At 41.0% G+C, this 19,091-nt stretch overlaps 1 protein-coding gene across 1 annotated transcript in view; it reads right to left on the bottom strand.

The window, feature by feature from the left end:
• The window catches only part of LOC121951861 (potassium voltage-gated channel subfamily H member 2-like), a 74,611-nt gene that overhangs the window by 10,657 nt on the left and 44,863 nt on the right, over window positions 1-19,091 (bottom strand). Inside the window, exons 10-13 of the mRNA XM_042498346.1 lie at window positions 13,978-14,049; window positions 13,062-13,118; window positions 3,458-3,575; window positions 2,355-2,658 (exon numbers count right to left, since the gene is read on the bottom strand). Of these exons, the coding sequence (XP_042354280.1) occupies window positions 2,355-2,658; window positions 3,458-3,575; window positions 13,062-13,118; window positions 13,978-14,049 (551 nt within the window). The remainder of the gene's footprint in view (window positions 1-2,354; window positions 2,659-3,457; window positions 3,576-13,061; window positions 13,119-13,977; window positions 14,050-19,091) is intronic.

The raw sequence follows: 19,091 nt of genomic DNA, 5'->3' as shown, positions 1-19,091 counted from the left end.
TTTGCCTGGCCCACGCCCCATGCCTCCCTGGCCAAACTGAACATTACCTACTATCACTGCATGCCTAAGAGCAGCCTCTGTGTCCTGAACTGCCACTCTTGGGTTCCATTTTCTCCCCTTGGAAGGATTTGGAACCACACTCCTATAACTATTACATCCTTAGTCCCAGCTAACAACAACTCTGCCCTAACCTTGGTGCACTTAAACTCCTCTGTTAAGCTAGATACTGGCAGTTGAAGTATCCGTTTCCCATACAATGCCACACTGCTTAGACACCTGGGAGTGCCTAACCACTCCCTAATATATGAGCTAATCACCCTTTCCATTCTCTCCACAACAGATACTGGGACTTCATAGATTGACAGTGGCCACATTAACCTAGGAAATAACCCAAACTGCAAACGCCACAACTTCAACTTTCCTGGGAGTCCTGATGCATCTATTCTATCTAGTCCTTTAGCAACATCTTTTCTACATTGCACAACTTGCTCAACATCAAATCCACATTGTACCATCTACCTAGGCTCTTCACTGACTTTTTCCAAATAGTTGGAATTTCCTCATCATTTATGATAAATTTCCTATCATTTATGTTCCTCTACATAATGAGATACTTCTAGACTTACTTAGCTTGATTTTCATGCTGGCCCACTTTAGGTTCTTATTTACCTTCTCTAATAGCCTCTTTGTACATGGCACCATTCTGGTAACTAGCATCATGTCATCCATGTAGGCCCTAATTGGTGGAAGACACATCCCATTTTGATGTCTCTCTCCATCTACAACCCACTTAGATGCCCTGGTAATTACTTCCATCACCATTGTAAATGCCAATGGCGAAATTGTACATCCTGCCATAATACCTATCTCTAGCCTCTGCCAGTCTGTTGTGGAATCTGCTGTGCTTATACATAATCTAATGTCCTGAAAATATGCTTTCACTAAGTTAACAACTATTCCTGGCACCCTAAAATACTCAAAAGCACTCCAAATAAGGCTATGTGGCACTGAACCAAACACGTTAGTGCTGGTGCCAGATCATGCTAGTATGCTCTAAGCACCCTGGAAAACCTGGTATTACCGCCTTCTGCACTGTCGAGTCTATAAACCCATTCCTTTCTAAGCACCCAGCTAATCTCTGTGCTACTACACTCAAGAAAATCTCCCCCTCTACATTCAGGAGAGCTCTCATCCAGAACTGGCTAAGATCTGAGGACCCCTTCTCCTTAGGGATGAAGACACCTAGTGCCCTGCGCCATGCTCTTGGGATAGTTTGTTTCTTCTAAACTATTTTTAGATAGTTTCCACAAAAACTTAAGGATGTCAGGTGCACTTTTATAAACCTGGTAGGGACTCCATATGGCCCTGGGGCTGAAGAAGCCTTTGCATGCCTGAGACTTCTTTGCCTTCTAGACTTGCCTACCTGTACTCTCTTTCCCCTCTTTCTGTCATGCACCCCAAATCTCTCTGTGCCATATGAGTAAATCACCTCTCCCATCTTTTCTAACCTCTCAACCACATTTCCTCTTAGCCCACTTAAGATTACCAACAAGTCACTGTTAACCGTCTCCCACTCTTTACTATCATTTGCCCTTGGCCATCAAACTCTAGGCTTCTGCTCCATGGTTTTCTCTTTGGCTGGCCTGCTGACCTCAGTGTCAACTGCATCCCGTCTCACTACCTCCTCCTCCTCAGGCGCAGTGTTACTTATATCCTGCGAACTGTGGTTTTCTACCTGCCACTGGACATCACCCGACTGACTCGACTGGCTTCTTAAAAAGTACTAATTGATGTGGGCACTCTGCCCTTCCCCTGTAGATCCTACAGATAACAATGACAAGGTCTACCTGAAAGAAGACCTGACCCTTTTTTAAATACATGCAAATAGCACAAAAATACCAAGACAGTATTTGCTTGGCAGCACAGTTAAGAGTGCATGGCAGCCTTTAAGGGGAACTTTGAAGGAATTTTGCAAGTTTAGGTGACCTTAAAAGTAATCCTCTTGTGAATTTGCCTCTATAGTGGATTTTTAGTGAAGTAGGAGACATCTGATTCTTGTTAAACTAGACTTAAACAGTATACCTTTGGTCTCTTTTATCAGTGAGAATAAAAATGAACTTAAAGCATACCTTCTCTTTAGTCACTCTTGCTCAAAAAATAGCAATATAATAAAACATCTTGTATATCGATAGCTAGTGTTTAGATGTAGATGTGGATTGCACTCACCCTTTGCACCTAGAGTTTTGGCTCTTATAACTGTTTTGTTGGTATTATAGTATTTGACTTGAAATCTGACATACGTGTAAAGTTATTATCACTACTAATGAAGAACCTGATCAAGCCTTGTAACCCACCTGGTTATCTGTTGCTGGAGTACTTCCAGCCTCTTGTCTAACTCCAGCTTCTGTCTCCGAGAAATGACAGGGGGAGGAGGAGGATGGTTGGAGGGACGTTGGAAGGAGGAGGGCAGGTCAAAGTACTGCTTGGAGGGAGACTCAGGAGAGGGTGAGGGAAGGCTGTCTGAGCAGGGCACCTCCTGGTATCTCTGCTCCTCTTGACTCTCTGATTTGCAGAATGTAAAGATGCCAGACACTCCTGAGAATGCATGTGGTTCACACATGTGAGAGATAGTGAGACACACAGTGAGAGGTGTTACCACTTTATACAGTTTTTTTTTGCTGTATCATTTATCACATGTGCTTTGAATGCACCTTCACACTTGCCTGTTAAAACATTACGGGTCTTCTCTCTCCAGTCAGCTTCAGGGCACTTAGTAGTGTTTGTAGCAGAAGCATTAATCATGGAGGTGTGAGCAGGGCTGGTCGCCTCCGAATCCTTCCATTCATCATCACTGGAGAACACAGGACTATATCTATAAAAGCAATAAGTTCAGATTTACCTTTTCTAAAGTGGGAACTATAGGACAAGAAGTAAGTAAGTAAGTAAGTATGTATCCACCTTATTTCTAGCCCTGTGTTGAATCTAGCATCATGCACAAGTGAATAAATGCAGTTTTTCACATTTAATTTCATTTTTTCTCAAGCCACGTTTAAGAAAAATAACAAATAAATCTACCTTGTACCTTGTACCTAATGCTCTGCTCATCTGCCTTAATGATGCAGTTTACACATTTTTACTACCTCTGACTGATTAAATCTGAGTTTTACTGAGTGAAACATAACACTGAATTTTGAAGCAGACCTTAGTGATATCAGTAATGTAATGCAGTAATGTCAATTATGCAGTCAAATAAATAACTTTAGGTATTCATAGGTATAACAGAAGTACAGTAAAACAGTAGCCTAATGATGTTAGCCTACAATCTCAGCCGGGATTACTAAACAATTTAATGTCTGCTAATAAGTTTATTTTATCATGGGTCATTTTTCTAATATAGGCAGAGAATGTAGTCAGACAGGGAAAAAAAATCATAAAAGAGTTTTAAAAAATGTATAACTTCCTTGGGTCTCCCTGTACACAAACAGCTGCACCTCAAGCCACCAGTCCATATCACTCCTAAAGTTTGCAGATGACACCACCCTCACTGGACTCATCTCTGGTGGGGATGGGTGCGCCTACAGGTGGGAAGTAACCAGGTGTGGCGAGAACCTAGACCTTAATGCTCTGAAGACAGTGTAGATGGTTGTGGATTTCAGAGGGATCGCTGCTGCCCCCACCCCCATCACCCTCTGTGACTCCCCAGTTTCCACTGTGGAGTCTTCGCCCTTGCTGGGGACCATCATTACCTAGGACCTCAAGTGGGTGCAGAACACCAGCTCCCTTATCAGGTAAGCACAGCAGAGGATGTACTTCCTGTGGCAGCTGAAGAAATTCAACCTGCCAAAGACAATGGTGGTGTACTTCTACACAGCCATTGTGGAGTCCATCCTCACCTCTTCCATCACATTATATTTTTAAATTGCTTCTATATTTTTATCTTATGTCTTATACTATTTGAATTCAATATTTTTATTTTTTCTTTATGTTAATTGTTTTGCAAGACAAATTCCTTGTATATGTAAATGCACTTGGCAATAAAACCGGATTCTGATTCTGATTCAATAGTTTAATGATATAATATCCTATAAAAACAATACACACAAATTACAGTAAGTGTAAGTCTGTCACTTTGTGATCAGGCTCTAAAAGCTCAAACCCAGGATAATTTGCATGCACACTACAGTGGTGCACTAAAGTAGACTCCACATAAACTACAAAATACACCTCCTTATTAACAGAGGTCTCCGCTCTGTACTTATGTATGGGGGCATGTAATTATATATTTATCACACCCCCGTAACCTACCTGTCACTCTTTGAATTCATTAATCAAGTCGGCGAGATGCTTTGGATGCTTTGATCTTTTAGACTTGCTTTTTGTTGTGCATGGGGTCACCGTGACTGTTGGCAGTGTACGCTATGTAGGTCTCTTAGTGGGTTCAGATGGCGTGGAACCACAGGTGAGCCGTGTTCAGGGTGTTGTGAACATCAAAGCTTCATCCAATATCTCTGAACTCCGCAGCGTCTTGGGAGTTTGCAACTACTCCCAGCAATTCATTGAAAACTACGCCAACTAAGCCAAATGGCTAACTGATCTAATGGCTTTGCAAAGCTTTGATATGGAAGTGCGCTACGCACAGAATCACAAAACTCCTTTGTGCAAGGAACTTGCAGCCTGTCAGCAATGTGCAGATGATATCCCATCAACTGGTGCTCCTACCTGTGAGCTTCTTGAACCTTCACGCCACCACTACTTTGATCAAAATGTCTGTAAAGGCATGATCACTGCATATGTTGATGGTTGCTCTTTCCACCTTGAGACTAAATGGGTCAATGACACACTTTACACACCTCAGAAATTTCAACTGGGTCCCCAGTCCTCTCAATATGCTGAAATTGCCAGCATACTGATCACGCTCCAACTGGCCGTGGCTCAACGTGTCAAAATGTTGTTGATTTGCATGGATTCCAACTATGCTTCTCTTGCCACCTGCTGGTGTGGAAACACCATGGTTTCATTACCCCAAATAGAAAACCAGTTAAACACAAGGAGCTGTTTATGGTCTGTGATCACCTGGTGGACACCCACGATTTGCATGTCTACTGGAAAAAGGTCAGAGGTCACTCTTGTGCCCCCAGTCAGGACAAAGAGTTCAATGATCAAGCCGACGCTTTGACCAAACAGGGTGCTCTCAGTGGAACGCCTTGGCACTTTAACCCAGACTTTCTTCCCAACCCATTCTCCCCCACTGTCTGTGTTGTCACTCCTGTCTGTGTTGTCACTTGTGCTCAGGCTGCTGCACAGCCTCTGGCTGATTCTGCTGCCCGGCTTTCTCGGATTCTGACCTTATCTCCCTTCAGGCTCCCGATCCAGCCATACACAAGCTGGTCCTCTGGCTCTCTGATGTGTCAGCCAATGACATCTCAACCAACGATCTCGGTTCCGTTCATGGCTTGGAACACCGTGTTTGCTCCTCCCCGTGTCTCGTCAAGGACCTTCTTGTGTATGTCTCTGACGACCTCACTTCACCTGCGCTCATGGTTCCTCAGAGCCACAGCGGAGTGATGCTGATGCATGCCCAGGACTCCCTCGCCACAAAAGAGTCAAAGCCACACTCAAAGTACTTCCCCAAGTAGCCTATTGGCCACACATGCAAAAAGATGTAGCTGACTACGTCAAGGCAGCTTAATCTGCTGCCAGTTCCAACTGTCAAACCCGCTCCACAGAGCCCCCTTGCAACAAAGATGCATTTCCTTTCCCTGGTCAGACCTTCAAATTGACTGGGCTGGTCTTCTTACAAAGTCAGCTAGACGCAACTAGTACTTCCTCACAGTCACCTGTGCATACACAAAATGGGTAGAGTGCTATCCAGCCCCAAATGACACAGCCCAAACCATTGCTGTCCTGCTGATGAACAATGTGTTCTCACGGTTTGGTCTGCCAAGTTGCGTCAATTCAGACAGAGGAGCACATTTCAGACGTCATGCAACATCTATGGCAGCTTGTGGGTGTGAAAGCTGACTTCCATATCAGCCACAAACCCCAGACCTCTGGCCAGGTGGAATGGGCAAATCAAACGATTGTCAACATACTGAAAAAGTATGTGTCATCTAACCGTAATGATTGGGATGTGAAGCTGCCTTTAGTACTGATGTCCATCAGAGCATTGCCACATGCAACAGGGAGCTCCCCTTTTGAGATGATGACTGGCAGGCAGATGACATGAAAGAGCTCTTTAAGCACCAAAGGGTGCCAGTTGCTTATTGGCAGATAGAGAGGAAGTTTTTGCTTCACAGGATCAATTATAGACAGTATTGTTAGAATTGTTGTTTCCTCCCTGTTGTTCACCCACTGCTTTAAGTTGTTTTAAGGTCTCCTTTTTGATTCATACGACCAGTTTGTCAGAGTGGGGGTGATTCAATACCCACAGAGTACAAGTTCGTTAAGTCTAACCTATAACGGTTTAGCTGACATTGTCCTTAATGATACATGTTTTTCCCATCAGGATGACTTGGCTGCTCACCCTCCTGATCCTTGGTCTGTTTACATCCCCTGCCGTCCCTGACCTTGTAGAGCCAGGACCAAACCTGGGGATTGTTCTCGAAGAGCAATCTGGGCTGTCAATCACTGACTGTTGCCTGCACAAATACAAAGTGTTTATCAGGTTGAACCCTCGGTAAGTTTTCAGGGAAAACGTTCCTATTACAGCTGGATTGACCAGGTGGGCTGGTACAAGCTGGAGCAGACAAGTCATACGGCATGCTGGAGCAGACAAGTCATACAACATGCTGAAGCAAACACTACACATGTTACAACAGTGACAGAAGTTCACTATCACCCAAGCTGAATTGGCAGGACAAAACAGGAGGTCCAGCAATTCATAGGAGGCTTTCTGACACCTGCTGAGGCTTTTGGTCCACTCTTTGGTACTAGACTTTCATCTGTGAAGGCTGTTAGCTTGTCCACCATTGTCCACCATTAAATGACATGTGAGTGAGTTGAGACTGAGATCCTAGCTATCAGAGCTCAGATGAACCTACAATAGCTGCAATTGCAAACTATCGGAAAGACTGTACGCAGTATTGTTCTGGTAGTTAATGTGCACAGTGTGGCACTGAACAAAACCATGCGTGCACTAAATGCCCTCTTGTCAGTAGTCCAGGTGAACTACGCTCACACACAACTCGCAAGTATTCTGTTGGCAGACATGCTGCAAGATATTGGATCCTCTGTGGACAGTCTGGCTATTGGTAGGACCCCCCCCCCCCCCAAGCCCCGACCCCCTCCCCCCCCTCTCTCTCTCTCTCTTCTTCTCCTCTTCACCTCTCTCTGTCTATATCTTATCCCCTTCAGGCTGAAATACTATTTGTAAGACCCCCCCCCCCCCCCCCCCACTTTCTTATCCTGCTTTCTCTGGTGCAAAACCTCTTGACATCTACCACTAAAGAAATGGTCACACCCCTTCAGGCTGAAATAGCATATACCTAAGGCAGTGCTGTACCTATCTGGGAAGACGGTGAAATAGCCTTCATCATCAACTTGCCAATTGTAGCCTTGGATTTATCGTTTGAAGGATGTGGTAAACACTGAATTTTGGGAAGGCTATACACACATCAAGGTGCAGACACCAGCTGTTATCGCCTACCACGATAGCAACCCTGATTTGTATCTTGCCCCAAATTTGCATTTGTGTACCCTCACCAAAGGTGTACATGATCTGTGTCCCAGTAAGCCGTTCATGTGTGACAACACAGAGGGACTTCATGGACTCAAACCTATGAAAACGGACACCCAGTGTCTGACAACCATCACTCCTCGATCCCAAGTTACCATGATTCAGGTCGACATAGTGGGAAACCACTGGCTGGTTGACACCCTAGCAAGAGTTGCTACTCTGACTTATGATCAACACGGCAATGCCACGCGCATCATGCTACCTGATCAGACCCTAATAATCGATGTATCAGAGAATGCTATCTTGTACATAGACGAGGTCGCTCTTTCCCACTTAAACCCGGAGCAATACGAGAGCCAAATTGAGGTGTCCAACTTTTTTCAGCAAACACACATGCTTTTAAGCCACAAAAAGTGTAAGCACTTGACACTTTTCAGCTCAAGATGCCATGAGAGATGGATGTTTTTGGAGGTCTCACCTAGTACACAACAGGATGTTAAGACATCCAAATTACCACCTCAGACATACAAGAACAGTTGTTCATCACCTTTGTAGAGGACTTGTAGAGTAGAGTAGAGTAGAGTTGTATAGGACTGGAGACACATTTCTACCAAGAATATGGGAAAGGACACCAAGATTAAATGACGATCCTCATTCTAAAATTTAATCCTCTGTCTACCTATCCCTTTTACTCACTCTCACTCTCTCTCACTCTTCGTCTTTATTTTACTGTCTCTCTCTCTTTGTCTCTCCATTGCTGTCCCAATCCACACACACACACACACACATACACACACACACTGATAAACAGATGTCCTTCACTTTCATGTCTTCTTTCTCCTTGCTGAGATGACAAAAGGCATGGCATGTTGTGATGATGTTTTTGTTTTGATTTTGTTTGAGTAAGTAGAACCAACTCCCATTTCTTTATCATTTAATTTGAGTGAGTTAGTTAAAATCATGTTTTATTCCTCTTCTGTGATGGAGCCACACTGCTATCCAGTGGTCTTAGTTATCAGTAATTTTGTAACCAACTTTCTAGATGTATCTTTTTTGCATTCATTTTATAATGTTATATGGTAATCCTATTTGTAAGTAATTACCAAGTTCTTTAAAATTCATTGGATAATTTTATATTATGTGGGATTACTTAACACGAATGAACCAAGGATCTTCAAAGTTGTTACATTATTAATTTCCTTCGCTTTCTCCTAGCATGTGTTTCAAATTACTGTAATGGGACTGTAGTGGTGATGAGATACGTGAATTTCTACATAACAGGTCAAAGTGCATAATTTGTCATAAAGTACGAGAAATAAATTTCTCCTAAATTACATTAGGTCCGCTAAAACTAAATACCAGATGTGCGGTCGCTCAGCATGAAGGTTCGCTACCATGCCTCCCATTTGCACCCCATATTTCATAGATTAATGATCATCACGACGCTTCTCGTGTATCCTCACTCACACCTTTTTCTGTGTTCTTCAATTTTACAAGAAGAGCCGCAATTGCTCATCAGAGCTGTGCTGAACTTTAACTTTTTCAGAGCCTTTTCTTTTTAAATCTCTGTGATGCTTTTCTTAATACCAGTTTTTGGTTAGTAAAGACATTATTGTATTTCATTTTAAGCAAGCTCAAGATAATCGTTTAAAGTGACTTTGTCAGGCCAATGGGACTACTTTGAATCATTTTTGCGAGTTTCAATTGAAAAGGACACTCCGTAATCTGCTGTCAACTCTGCCACAGATCTAGAAGCTACACCTGCCACACAAACTATCAGCATCCGCCGGCTGCCCTTAAGGACCAAGACAAACACTGAGGCCAGTTATAGACCGCCACACCCCGACTCTACCTGCCCAGCCGCCACTGTCTTTCAGTGGGTCACCTCATTTGAAAGACGCGTAGCAGCCCTACACTGGAGCAAAGTGGTGACCTGGACCTTCCCGGAGAAGTCTATTCAAGTCAACAAAAGTAGGCAAAATAATATCTTCTAGTGATCAAAATGGATGTTGTATAGCGAAGTTTTAATGCCAAAATTTCTAAATTCTAATTTACCATTCAGCATGCATCCATGCTCTATATGGTAACATATTTCACTTACTAATATCCATAATTAATCATTTACATCACTTGACTATACATTTTATTAAACAAAAAGGTTTCATCTATGGCCAAGTCGTTATCTGAGGATAATATAGAAACAAGATCCAACAAGATGAGTTTGATTAAAGTGATGACATGTTTTGAAATTGAAATTGTTTAAAATGTATGTAATTTGAAATTCATGTTTCCGGCAGGTCAAAAAACACAAAGCAGTAAATAAATGAATAAAATCAGAGGTTATGAAACAAAAAATCCCACAAGAACAAGTTAAAAGCAACATACATCATAAAAAGCAGCACAGTTATTGCACAATTTTGCACTTAACAAGTGCAAAATCCAGATTCTAATGTAGTTATTAATAACCGCTACAGTTGCAATTCTGCCAGTGAGTGATAACAGGAGATTCATCCAGTGTTGGAGGTCATCTTCTTTTGTTTTAAGGAGGGGGTTGAAGTAAGTGATGTTAACAGTGCAAAGAGAGTGAAATGAAGTTCTGGCAGCCAAGAATAAGAGAGAGGATGGTGGATTTGGACCAGGTAATGGTGTAGCCAGCGATTTTGGAAGAAGTGTTTATGAGGTTAATGACTTCAGGGAGGGAGGATGATGAATTATTTAGATAAAGGAGAATGTCGTCTGCATAAAGACTGATCTTATATTCCATGTTTTCTGTTTTGATTCCTGTTCTGTTTTGTTTTTGGCGGATGGCTGTGGCGAGTGGTTTGATAAAGACGGCTAATTATAATGGAGAGAGTGGGCATCCTTGTCCAGCACCTCTATGTAAAGTGAAACACTGTGAAGTGAATCCATTAGTCATGATTGTGGCCATAGGTGTTGTCAAATCAAGTCAAGTCAATTTAATTTATAAAGCCCATTATCACAAAACAGTTTGCCTCAGAGGGCTTTACAGCATACAACATCCCTCTGTCTTTAGACCGTCATATTGCTTAAGGAAAAATTCCCCCCAAAAAACCCTGTAACGGGGAAAATATGGAAGAAACCTCAGGAAGAGCGGCTGAGGAGGGATCCATCTTCCAGGAAAGACAGACGTGCAATAATTGTAGTAAATAACAATTAAATTACAATAATGACAAAAAAGAATTTTGCTGCTTTCCCTGTTTCCCAAAGAAGTGATAGTGCTATATCTGGTAAATCGTTTATTTCTAGGAAGGATGCTCACTCTCTTTTGATGTAATTATCAAATTATCAAATGTAATTATCAAATTCTGGAGAAGTGAAAGATGAAATTGCCATTGTCTAGATGGTTTGTGAGGCTGGTTAGTATTCAGAGTGAGGGAGACAGGAGCATGATCAGAAATTGTGATTTGCGTGTCAGATATTTTGTTAATTACGGACGGATGAATATAATGAAAATTCTCTGGTATTAGGGTGTTGTAGCGGGCAACCATCCAAAATCACTTCTAAACTGGTGAATTCTTTTTGTGGACTGGGATGTATGAGAACTGTTTGGATTGTTTGATCTGTCTATTGATGGGTTCAAAACTATATTAAAATGTCCACCAATAATTATTGGAGAGTCAGAAAAGTTGCAAGGGGAGGTAAAGAAGGTGTTAAAAAACGATAGGTTGTCATTATTTGGACCGTATATTGATGCAAAAGTGAAGGGACTATTATGTATTGTCATGTTTATTATAATTAAAAATGAATCATCCGTTAGGGTCTGTAATTGTGTTGTTATGGGTGAATGTGATGTTTCTGTTGATTAAGATGGCCACTCCTCTCTGCCTTGAGTTAAAGTGGGAAGAGAAAACATGTCTATATTGAGCTGTGATTAATTTATGATTGTTAGGGGGGGTATGTCCTTCTCAGAGATGTTGTGTGTAAATGTTTTTGATTAAGGTGTTTGGTAAAACAGAAACAGATGACAGAAAAGATTGAGAAAATACAGAGAGTGACAGAGGAAGACAAAAATATACATTAAATATACATGAACTAAAAAGCAGGGGGTTGATGTTTCCATTGATATAAAGTTTGTCAATGGATTTAGTGATTTGTTTTTTTTCGCTCCCGAGCTATTCTTGCATTGCGTGCAGATAGGTTGCCACTGATTGCAATTAAAATTTCACTGTTCTCAGTGCAGCAGGGTTTTTCTGGAGAGTTGTAGAATGAGTTAGAGGGATGGCTTCTTTCCTTTTCTTTCTCAGTAGGTGTGCAATTGTCCATTTTCCGATATTTATCGGCATTGTCCATCATGCAGAGTCGGTTGTGATATTGTTTGATGTAGTCCTCCAGGTTTTCCAGTTCAATCAGCTGTATAAATCCACTTAGAATGTAGGGAGAAGTGGTTTCATTCAATTTAAAACGGAGAGTGGGATCTTGTAAACAATCTAACAGTAGGCTTCCATGCTGGATCTCGCGCTAGTCTTATTGAATATCGCAGTCATAGACACATCACAGCCAGCCATTCTGGCATTGTAACATGAATCAGTGAATAACTTCAAATAACTGTAGGGCTCCTGTTTTACAGACCCTGCTGTTCCTAAACAAACTGATGAAGTGATCCTTTCCCTCCAAAACTGACATAAGGGCCACAGATGGCTCCTTAGCTGTCTATCTAGCTATTTTCAGCATGCTGCCATGTTACTGTGTCCACGGTTTCCATGCCTATTTAATTTGAAAGAACAATGGCCAACAGGGATACAGCAAGGTCACATCCTCAGTCACACTGACCATTGGTGTCAACTCTATCACTCACTCACTCACTCACTAACTCACAGACGACCCCATCTCACTGGCTGCCCCACATTCTGTGGGCCAGTCAAAAAAAAGATAAGGAGAAACATCATTTCTGTATGCTCTGGCATCACACCCCTGCTCTTGCTTGGTGATGACTCAATGCACAAACCTATTTTTAAATCTTCACTACGAAAAGACTCACTCCAGCCTGTTCTCTTTGTTCTGAATATGTGAGCGTGCAATCTTGTTGCACGGACTTGCAAGCAAGTGCAGATGTTTTTCTGCATCTCTGTTAAAGAGGAAATACAGTGAGAGCAAAACACAGCAGAGAGCTGGATAGAGCAGTGAGTAAAGACAATCTTACCAACATACTGCCTGCCTACTGAGTACTGCCTGCAGCAGAAACCCTAAATAGATCTCTGGTTAAGGTACATGGCTGTACAGGTTATGGTTTGGTTCTAAAGGTGCTATACCACAAGATTTTGTTAAAAATGCAGCTCCTGTTTTTCAGGAGGTGAACAGAGTACCAGGTCTTACATTTTATGTTTATGATCCTCTCTGTTGTGGCTGGCACATTGCTCCAACTTACTGTGCCTTCTTCTATACCTATAGGCAGCTCTCTGTCTCCGTGCTGAGATGGTGTGACCTGAAAGGTACACACAACAATCACTGAGTCTGCAATCTGAAGACACTAGCAAACTTGCTGTGTGAAGCTGTGTGTGAAGAGAACAATAAAAAGAGGCAAGCAGTAGAACACCCACATTTACAATCGAAGGTAGGGGAAAGTAAATCCTAGTTGAAGTCTCAGTTCAGCTTTTGAATCCCAACCAAATCATCATGCTCCCTTAAATACCATTCCTGCTAAACTCCACAGTTGTTGTTTGTTCGTTTTTTAAACTCCACATAATCTTGAAAAAAAAAAACTGCATGGCTATAACTGGGACTTAGCATAAAGTCTGAATTCATATAGATAATAATATTTCAGAACATAAACATTTGGCACCTGTTTTTCAAGGGTTTTGTGCAGGGGATTTCTAGGGGGAATATCCTCTGAGAGCTTTATTGCAGTGCCTCTCTGCAGTTTCTATCTGTCCCTAAAAGCTGTTGTTTTTTGTGAAGTGCTACCTGTATGTATGGAAGAGAGTTTGTGTTTCCTCTGTAGTCTGCTGAATTCCTCACAGTCAGAGTCTTCTCCACTCAGAAAACCTACAGCTCCATTATTCGCCTTCAGACAGGGAGTGAGAGGGAAAGTATTTTTGTACAGTATGACCACTGTAGCTGTACAACAGGACATGATAGAAGCCTCACAGGGTTTATATTGCAGACCAAATCAATTAATTTAATTAATGTCAATGTCAAAATATCTAACATTTGAATGTCATAAATCTCCATTAAAATTATTAATGATCAAAACTGAAATTGTAGATATCTGAAATGTTGTTTTAACAAGTCAAAATTTTTACTTGATTTTAATAAATAAATGAGCTGTAACACGCATTACATACATCTCTGAGATTAAAGGTGATCTCCAAGTTGGACCAGAAATATTCACAAAATTCAGGATACATGTCCAAAACCTGCAAACAAAGATATAAGGCACTGTCAACACAATATTAAGAAAGGTTTGTAGTTTGTGTGTGTAAAAAATAAAGATTTGTACAAATAAAAAGTTAAGAGAACAGGAGTCTGTAAATACACTAATGGTTACCATAAACTTTGATTATACTGTAGCAATAACATTAACCACCTAACAACATATACTATAAGGTATATGACTATAAGGCTGGGGTTCACAAAAATAATGTACATGTAACAAAGTGGTTTTTTTTACATGCAAATAAAAAAATCTGGATACCAGAAGGTGCTTGGGGTGTGTTTATAAATAGGTACACTCAGCAATATTACAGGAGAGCAAGCGCCTCTGTCCTGTCCGCATCAACATTATGTCACAAATGACATTAAAATAACCCTCAAGTGTAATATTGCGATTATACAACTCTTACCAACAAAATAAAACATATAAATGATTTCATGTGAAATGGGCAATAAGGTCTTAAATTAAAAAAGCTTTTATTGACTGTTGTCCTCTTTCACTGAAATGGAAAGTTGGTTTGACTACAGACTGGAAAATATTTAGTCTTGTCAGTACAATCCTAGGTGTAATGAAACCTAGTTTACTGCTCTAGCAAAAAGGTTGAACCTTAGTAATAACCTGCAACACACTCTCATAAAATATAATGACAAGCATTCACACAAACTGGTGAAATGCTCTCATAAACATAACTAAAAATTTCAGTTGAAACAGAAATCTTTTCAATAGAAACAGAAGGCAGAGTTAATCTGGATGGTAATAGCATAATGCATTCATGGAGGAAAGCCAGAACGACTTTTGTTTGTACATTTGCTGCATGGATGTTTACTCGACAGCCTGCAAGTAATCTAGCCCAAGCAGCAAGGTTACTGAACAACATTTGGCCTTGGCAGAGACCATTAGAACATTGTCAAATGCCACAACAGTCGGGCAACAACCAATCGAGTTGGACATGCTGGATAACCACTTAACATCGCTCTTTCCATTACGCCAGTGAAACAACATGCCGCTGCCAGCCTCCTTTGCAAGTTATCTGTAGACTCATTCCATTTCAGGCACCCAACAGAACAGAAAATCTATACCACTTCTCTTAGAAGACTATGGAAAAGTTCAATTATCAAATCTTCTCTAACTGTATGCTTTCCACAACAGTCTGTGCACAGCACCAGGTCTGACCTCTTCAACCCACTGTAATACAATAACGGCTGACACTAGCTATGCTGTGTTCACAGAAAACTGGCCAGACAGTCTTTTGGAGATTGATATTTTAAATTCAGTGATATACACACCAACTCCAACATTCTTGTTTGTTTTATAGATTTTAGCATGCAGTGTATATGTGTGTACATTTGAAGATCATTTTGGTAACACTTTCTATGAAGCCCATGTCTGTAATGCATTATTATGCATTATGAACACACTTATTATGCATTACAATGGCTCTATTGTACTGTATAATCATATAATAATACTCATTATGATGCCAGTGTCGATAATGAATTATGAACATGCTGTCATGATCTGCTGTATTTTATTTTATTATTATTTTATTTATTTTATTATTTTTTAAGTATTTTATTTTCTCCCTTATGTTTCATGTCTTGTCTCCCTGTTTTATTTTGGGATCATTCACCTCTGTCTCTGTTCCAGGTTCCTGTCTGCCCTGCCCCCTCCTCGTCGGTGTGCACCTGATCCTTGATTGTGTTTCCTGCACCTGTTTCTAATCACGCCCCATTAGTCCTGCATATATTCCCCCTTTGTGTCTTGTCTCATCGCCAGTTTGTTGATTCTCCTCTTCCACGCTCCAGCTCTTGTTCACAGCCTCGTCAGTAGCTTTCTTGTGTTTAAACCTTGTTTGTTATCGGCCTCTTGCTTTGGACACCTCTGCCTGGAATAAACCTTGTTTCGCTGCTCTTACCTGGTCTGAGTGTTGCTTTTGGGTCCTGCCTTTCCTGTGCCACAGTTCATGACACATGCTTGTAATGTGTTTTAGTTTGCATATATTTAAAAGCATTTATAAATATTCAGAATAATTTATAACAATATTCAGAATACTTTATGGGTTTCTGGGTTATGACTTTGACCCCAGCTCAGTTAATTTGTAGTTTGCAATTAAGTTTGCTGTTTAACATTCCAAAACTCAAATGTCAATTTTTTGTCAGTTTTTATGATATGTCACTGGACAAACAACCAGAAAATATGGAGCTATCCAAGGTTGGATATGTTTGTATTTGTCAGAGATGCAGACAATATCCACAAGAATACACATTGCATCTTTGACAGAACATAGCTTGACATATTTCCATAAACGGATAAGATTGAAAAAATGAAAAGTCCGGAATCAGAATACCCATCAGTGACATATACAAAAAATATCCTACAATGTAATCTGCTTGGATTCTTCTGCAAATACACAGGTCAAGTTCAAGTTCTGAAATTGTCTTTAATGTATAAATGTTCCTATAACGGCTGCAAGAAATGGGCTGTCATGAGCATATGTTGGATAATTTCTATAAATAAAAATTAAAATCAAAGTGATCCATTCTGTAGCAGTTGCCATGGAAAAGGCCAAGTAAAACTTTAGTGTTTAACATCATTATGCTACGCTGTCAGAGTGGCTGTGCATACTCTGGCCACTCTGTCTGAAGAGATGGAGCAGCAGAGTACCAAGAACAGTGATCGCTAAGTTGGTTCCTACTTTTTCATTGAGCAGCTAAAGTGGCAGGAACCATCCCGGCGAAATGCAACATATGAACTGATGGGTGAGTTAAATAAAACAATTTAACACTATGCTTCTGACTTACTTTCATAGGCATAATGTCAAAGTCTATATCATGTGTAATCATAATCATCTCTCATGGTCCCACTGTCAAGAAGCAGAAGCAATACATTGTATATTATCTATATTGGCAGACAATATATCTTTCATTCATTGTAACTGATCATTCATTAACTTTGCAATTAAACATTTCTCTGAACACCGGCACTCTCATATTGTTGTGTGACAAATTGGATTTACTTATATTTTGGCAAATATGCCCAATGAGTGATGGAATAGAACTTTGAACTTTGTCGAAAATGACCTGCCTTCTCTAAACCCCTAAAATAAAGCAAATGATTGAATTTTAAACTCCAAATCTATTTTGCATAAAGAAACAACCTGTCATTCATCACAAACTTGTAATTATCTAGGTTTTTCCTCTTCACAGTGCATAAAGACTGCATTTAATCAGAATTCACTCATTTATATTACAACACACGAATAGGTTTATTATTATGATTATTATTGCTTAAGGCACTTCATAAGTGTAAACATAATTCTTTAGCATGATATATCCCTTGTGTAGCATAAGAAGTAGTAGAAATAATGCAAGAAATAGTTTTGAATGCATTTTATATAAGAAAACAATATCAGTCTTTAGCAACATGCATTATACTGTACAATGAGGACAGTATGCAAGTTTGTTTGCATAGACTTTCCAGATGTATTTCTGTGTGTGTGTATCTCTCTCTCTGTTTGTGTATGTGTGTTTGTTTTTTTGAGGTTTTGTGGTATGAAAATGATATCATAACTGTCAGGTCAAAAATGGCCCTTTTACCTTCTTGGTGTACAACTTTAATGGAAATATGAACAAAATGCCTTTGGCTGCGCTGTGTGATGTGATGATGGCCTGCTGATTACAGCACAGCCATCATCACAATCAAGACACAGTCAAGACTGCAGCCAAGACCCAGGAAAACCAAGAAACAGAGAGCACAAAGGTTCTGAGAAGAAGCCGAGTTAGTGTAATGCAGTAAAAAGACATGAGCGCTTGTAGATGGAGGGAGCAAAAGAAGGAAAAAGAAGCTCAGTGTATCATAAGCTGTGTCCCAATTCAGGGTCTGCATCCTTTGGTTGCTGCATTCGAAGGCCAATTACGCCACAGCGCTGTGCGAAGGCTGTCCCATTTGGTCACAATTCGAAGGCTCCTCCTTTCGCAGCCAACAAATGCGGCCTTCTTTTCCCTCTGTTTGGAGGACACATCGCTACTATCCTTCGCGGCCTTCCATTTCCCAAGATTCCTCGCGTGCCCGTGATCTTCAAAAATAATGGCGGCACAGAGCGGAGATCGGAGCGTTGATTTAACTTAATGTGGGTTTTTACTCATTTGAAAATCAAACGCCAGATATGTTGAACTTAGAGGGACATTAAAATCTCATAATTTCATTCATAATACGTGACGTTAGTAATGCTAATGCTAATGCTTCAGACAAGCACAATACTTAAGCTGATGATAGTGAGAGACTGTGCCCCATCCAAAAAAAGCCTCATCTACACCTAAAGTGCTGGGTTTTCCGTGAGAAGCATTTGGAGGACTGTAAAGCATTCCATAACAATATGTTTTGAGTGTGGGAGTGAGATACATATGTCGGCCCTCCACCCTGGGTCAGCACTGTGGACCAAAGAGACATGCCTCCCTGTCAAGCATGGTGGGGAGCAAGACCCTCTCCCATCTTCAGAAGTCACGACTCGCTACACCAAAGCCTGCAGTGGCAATTAGAGTGACTGATTGTGCTCAGAGATCTGCCTTGTCAAGGTCTACCCTGCTGGACATCGTGATAGAGCTTTGAAGGTCTATGCAGTCATTGAGGAGCACTGCAATAAATCTCTAGCTCGTTGTGAGTTCTTTGATGTCTTCAATGTCCAAAACCCTACTTCTCCATACTCTCTCTTGACCTGCTCTGGAGTGATAGTGAGAACAGGTAGAAGAGCTCTAGGCTACTGAATCGAATCCATGGATAGCAAAGTCAATCTCCCTTTACCAAGTCTCTTGGAATGCAATGACATCTGACAACTTATCAGAGATTCCAACACCCAGTGCTGCATCTAACCACCCTCTTCTGAAATCAGTTGCTCACCTCATCCCAGAGCTTGTTCCAAATGCACCCATCATGCTTCTCCTTTGGCAAGACATCATTTCAGTCCACAAAGTGCGCAAGCAGTTGAACTGCCCTTGTGATGCTCCCTACGCCCAGAAACTCGACCTT

This window comes from Plectropomus leopardus, chromosome 12 (assembly GCF_008729295.1).
Source record: "Plectropomus leopardus isolate mb chromosome 12, YSFRI_Pleo_2.0, whole genome shotgun sequence".
NCBI classification, from domain to species: domain Eukaryota; kingdom Metazoa; phylum Chordata; class Actinopteri; order Perciformes; family Serranidae; genus Plectropomus; species Plectropomus leopardus.
This window is presented reverse-complemented; position numbering and strand designations above follow the sequence as displayed.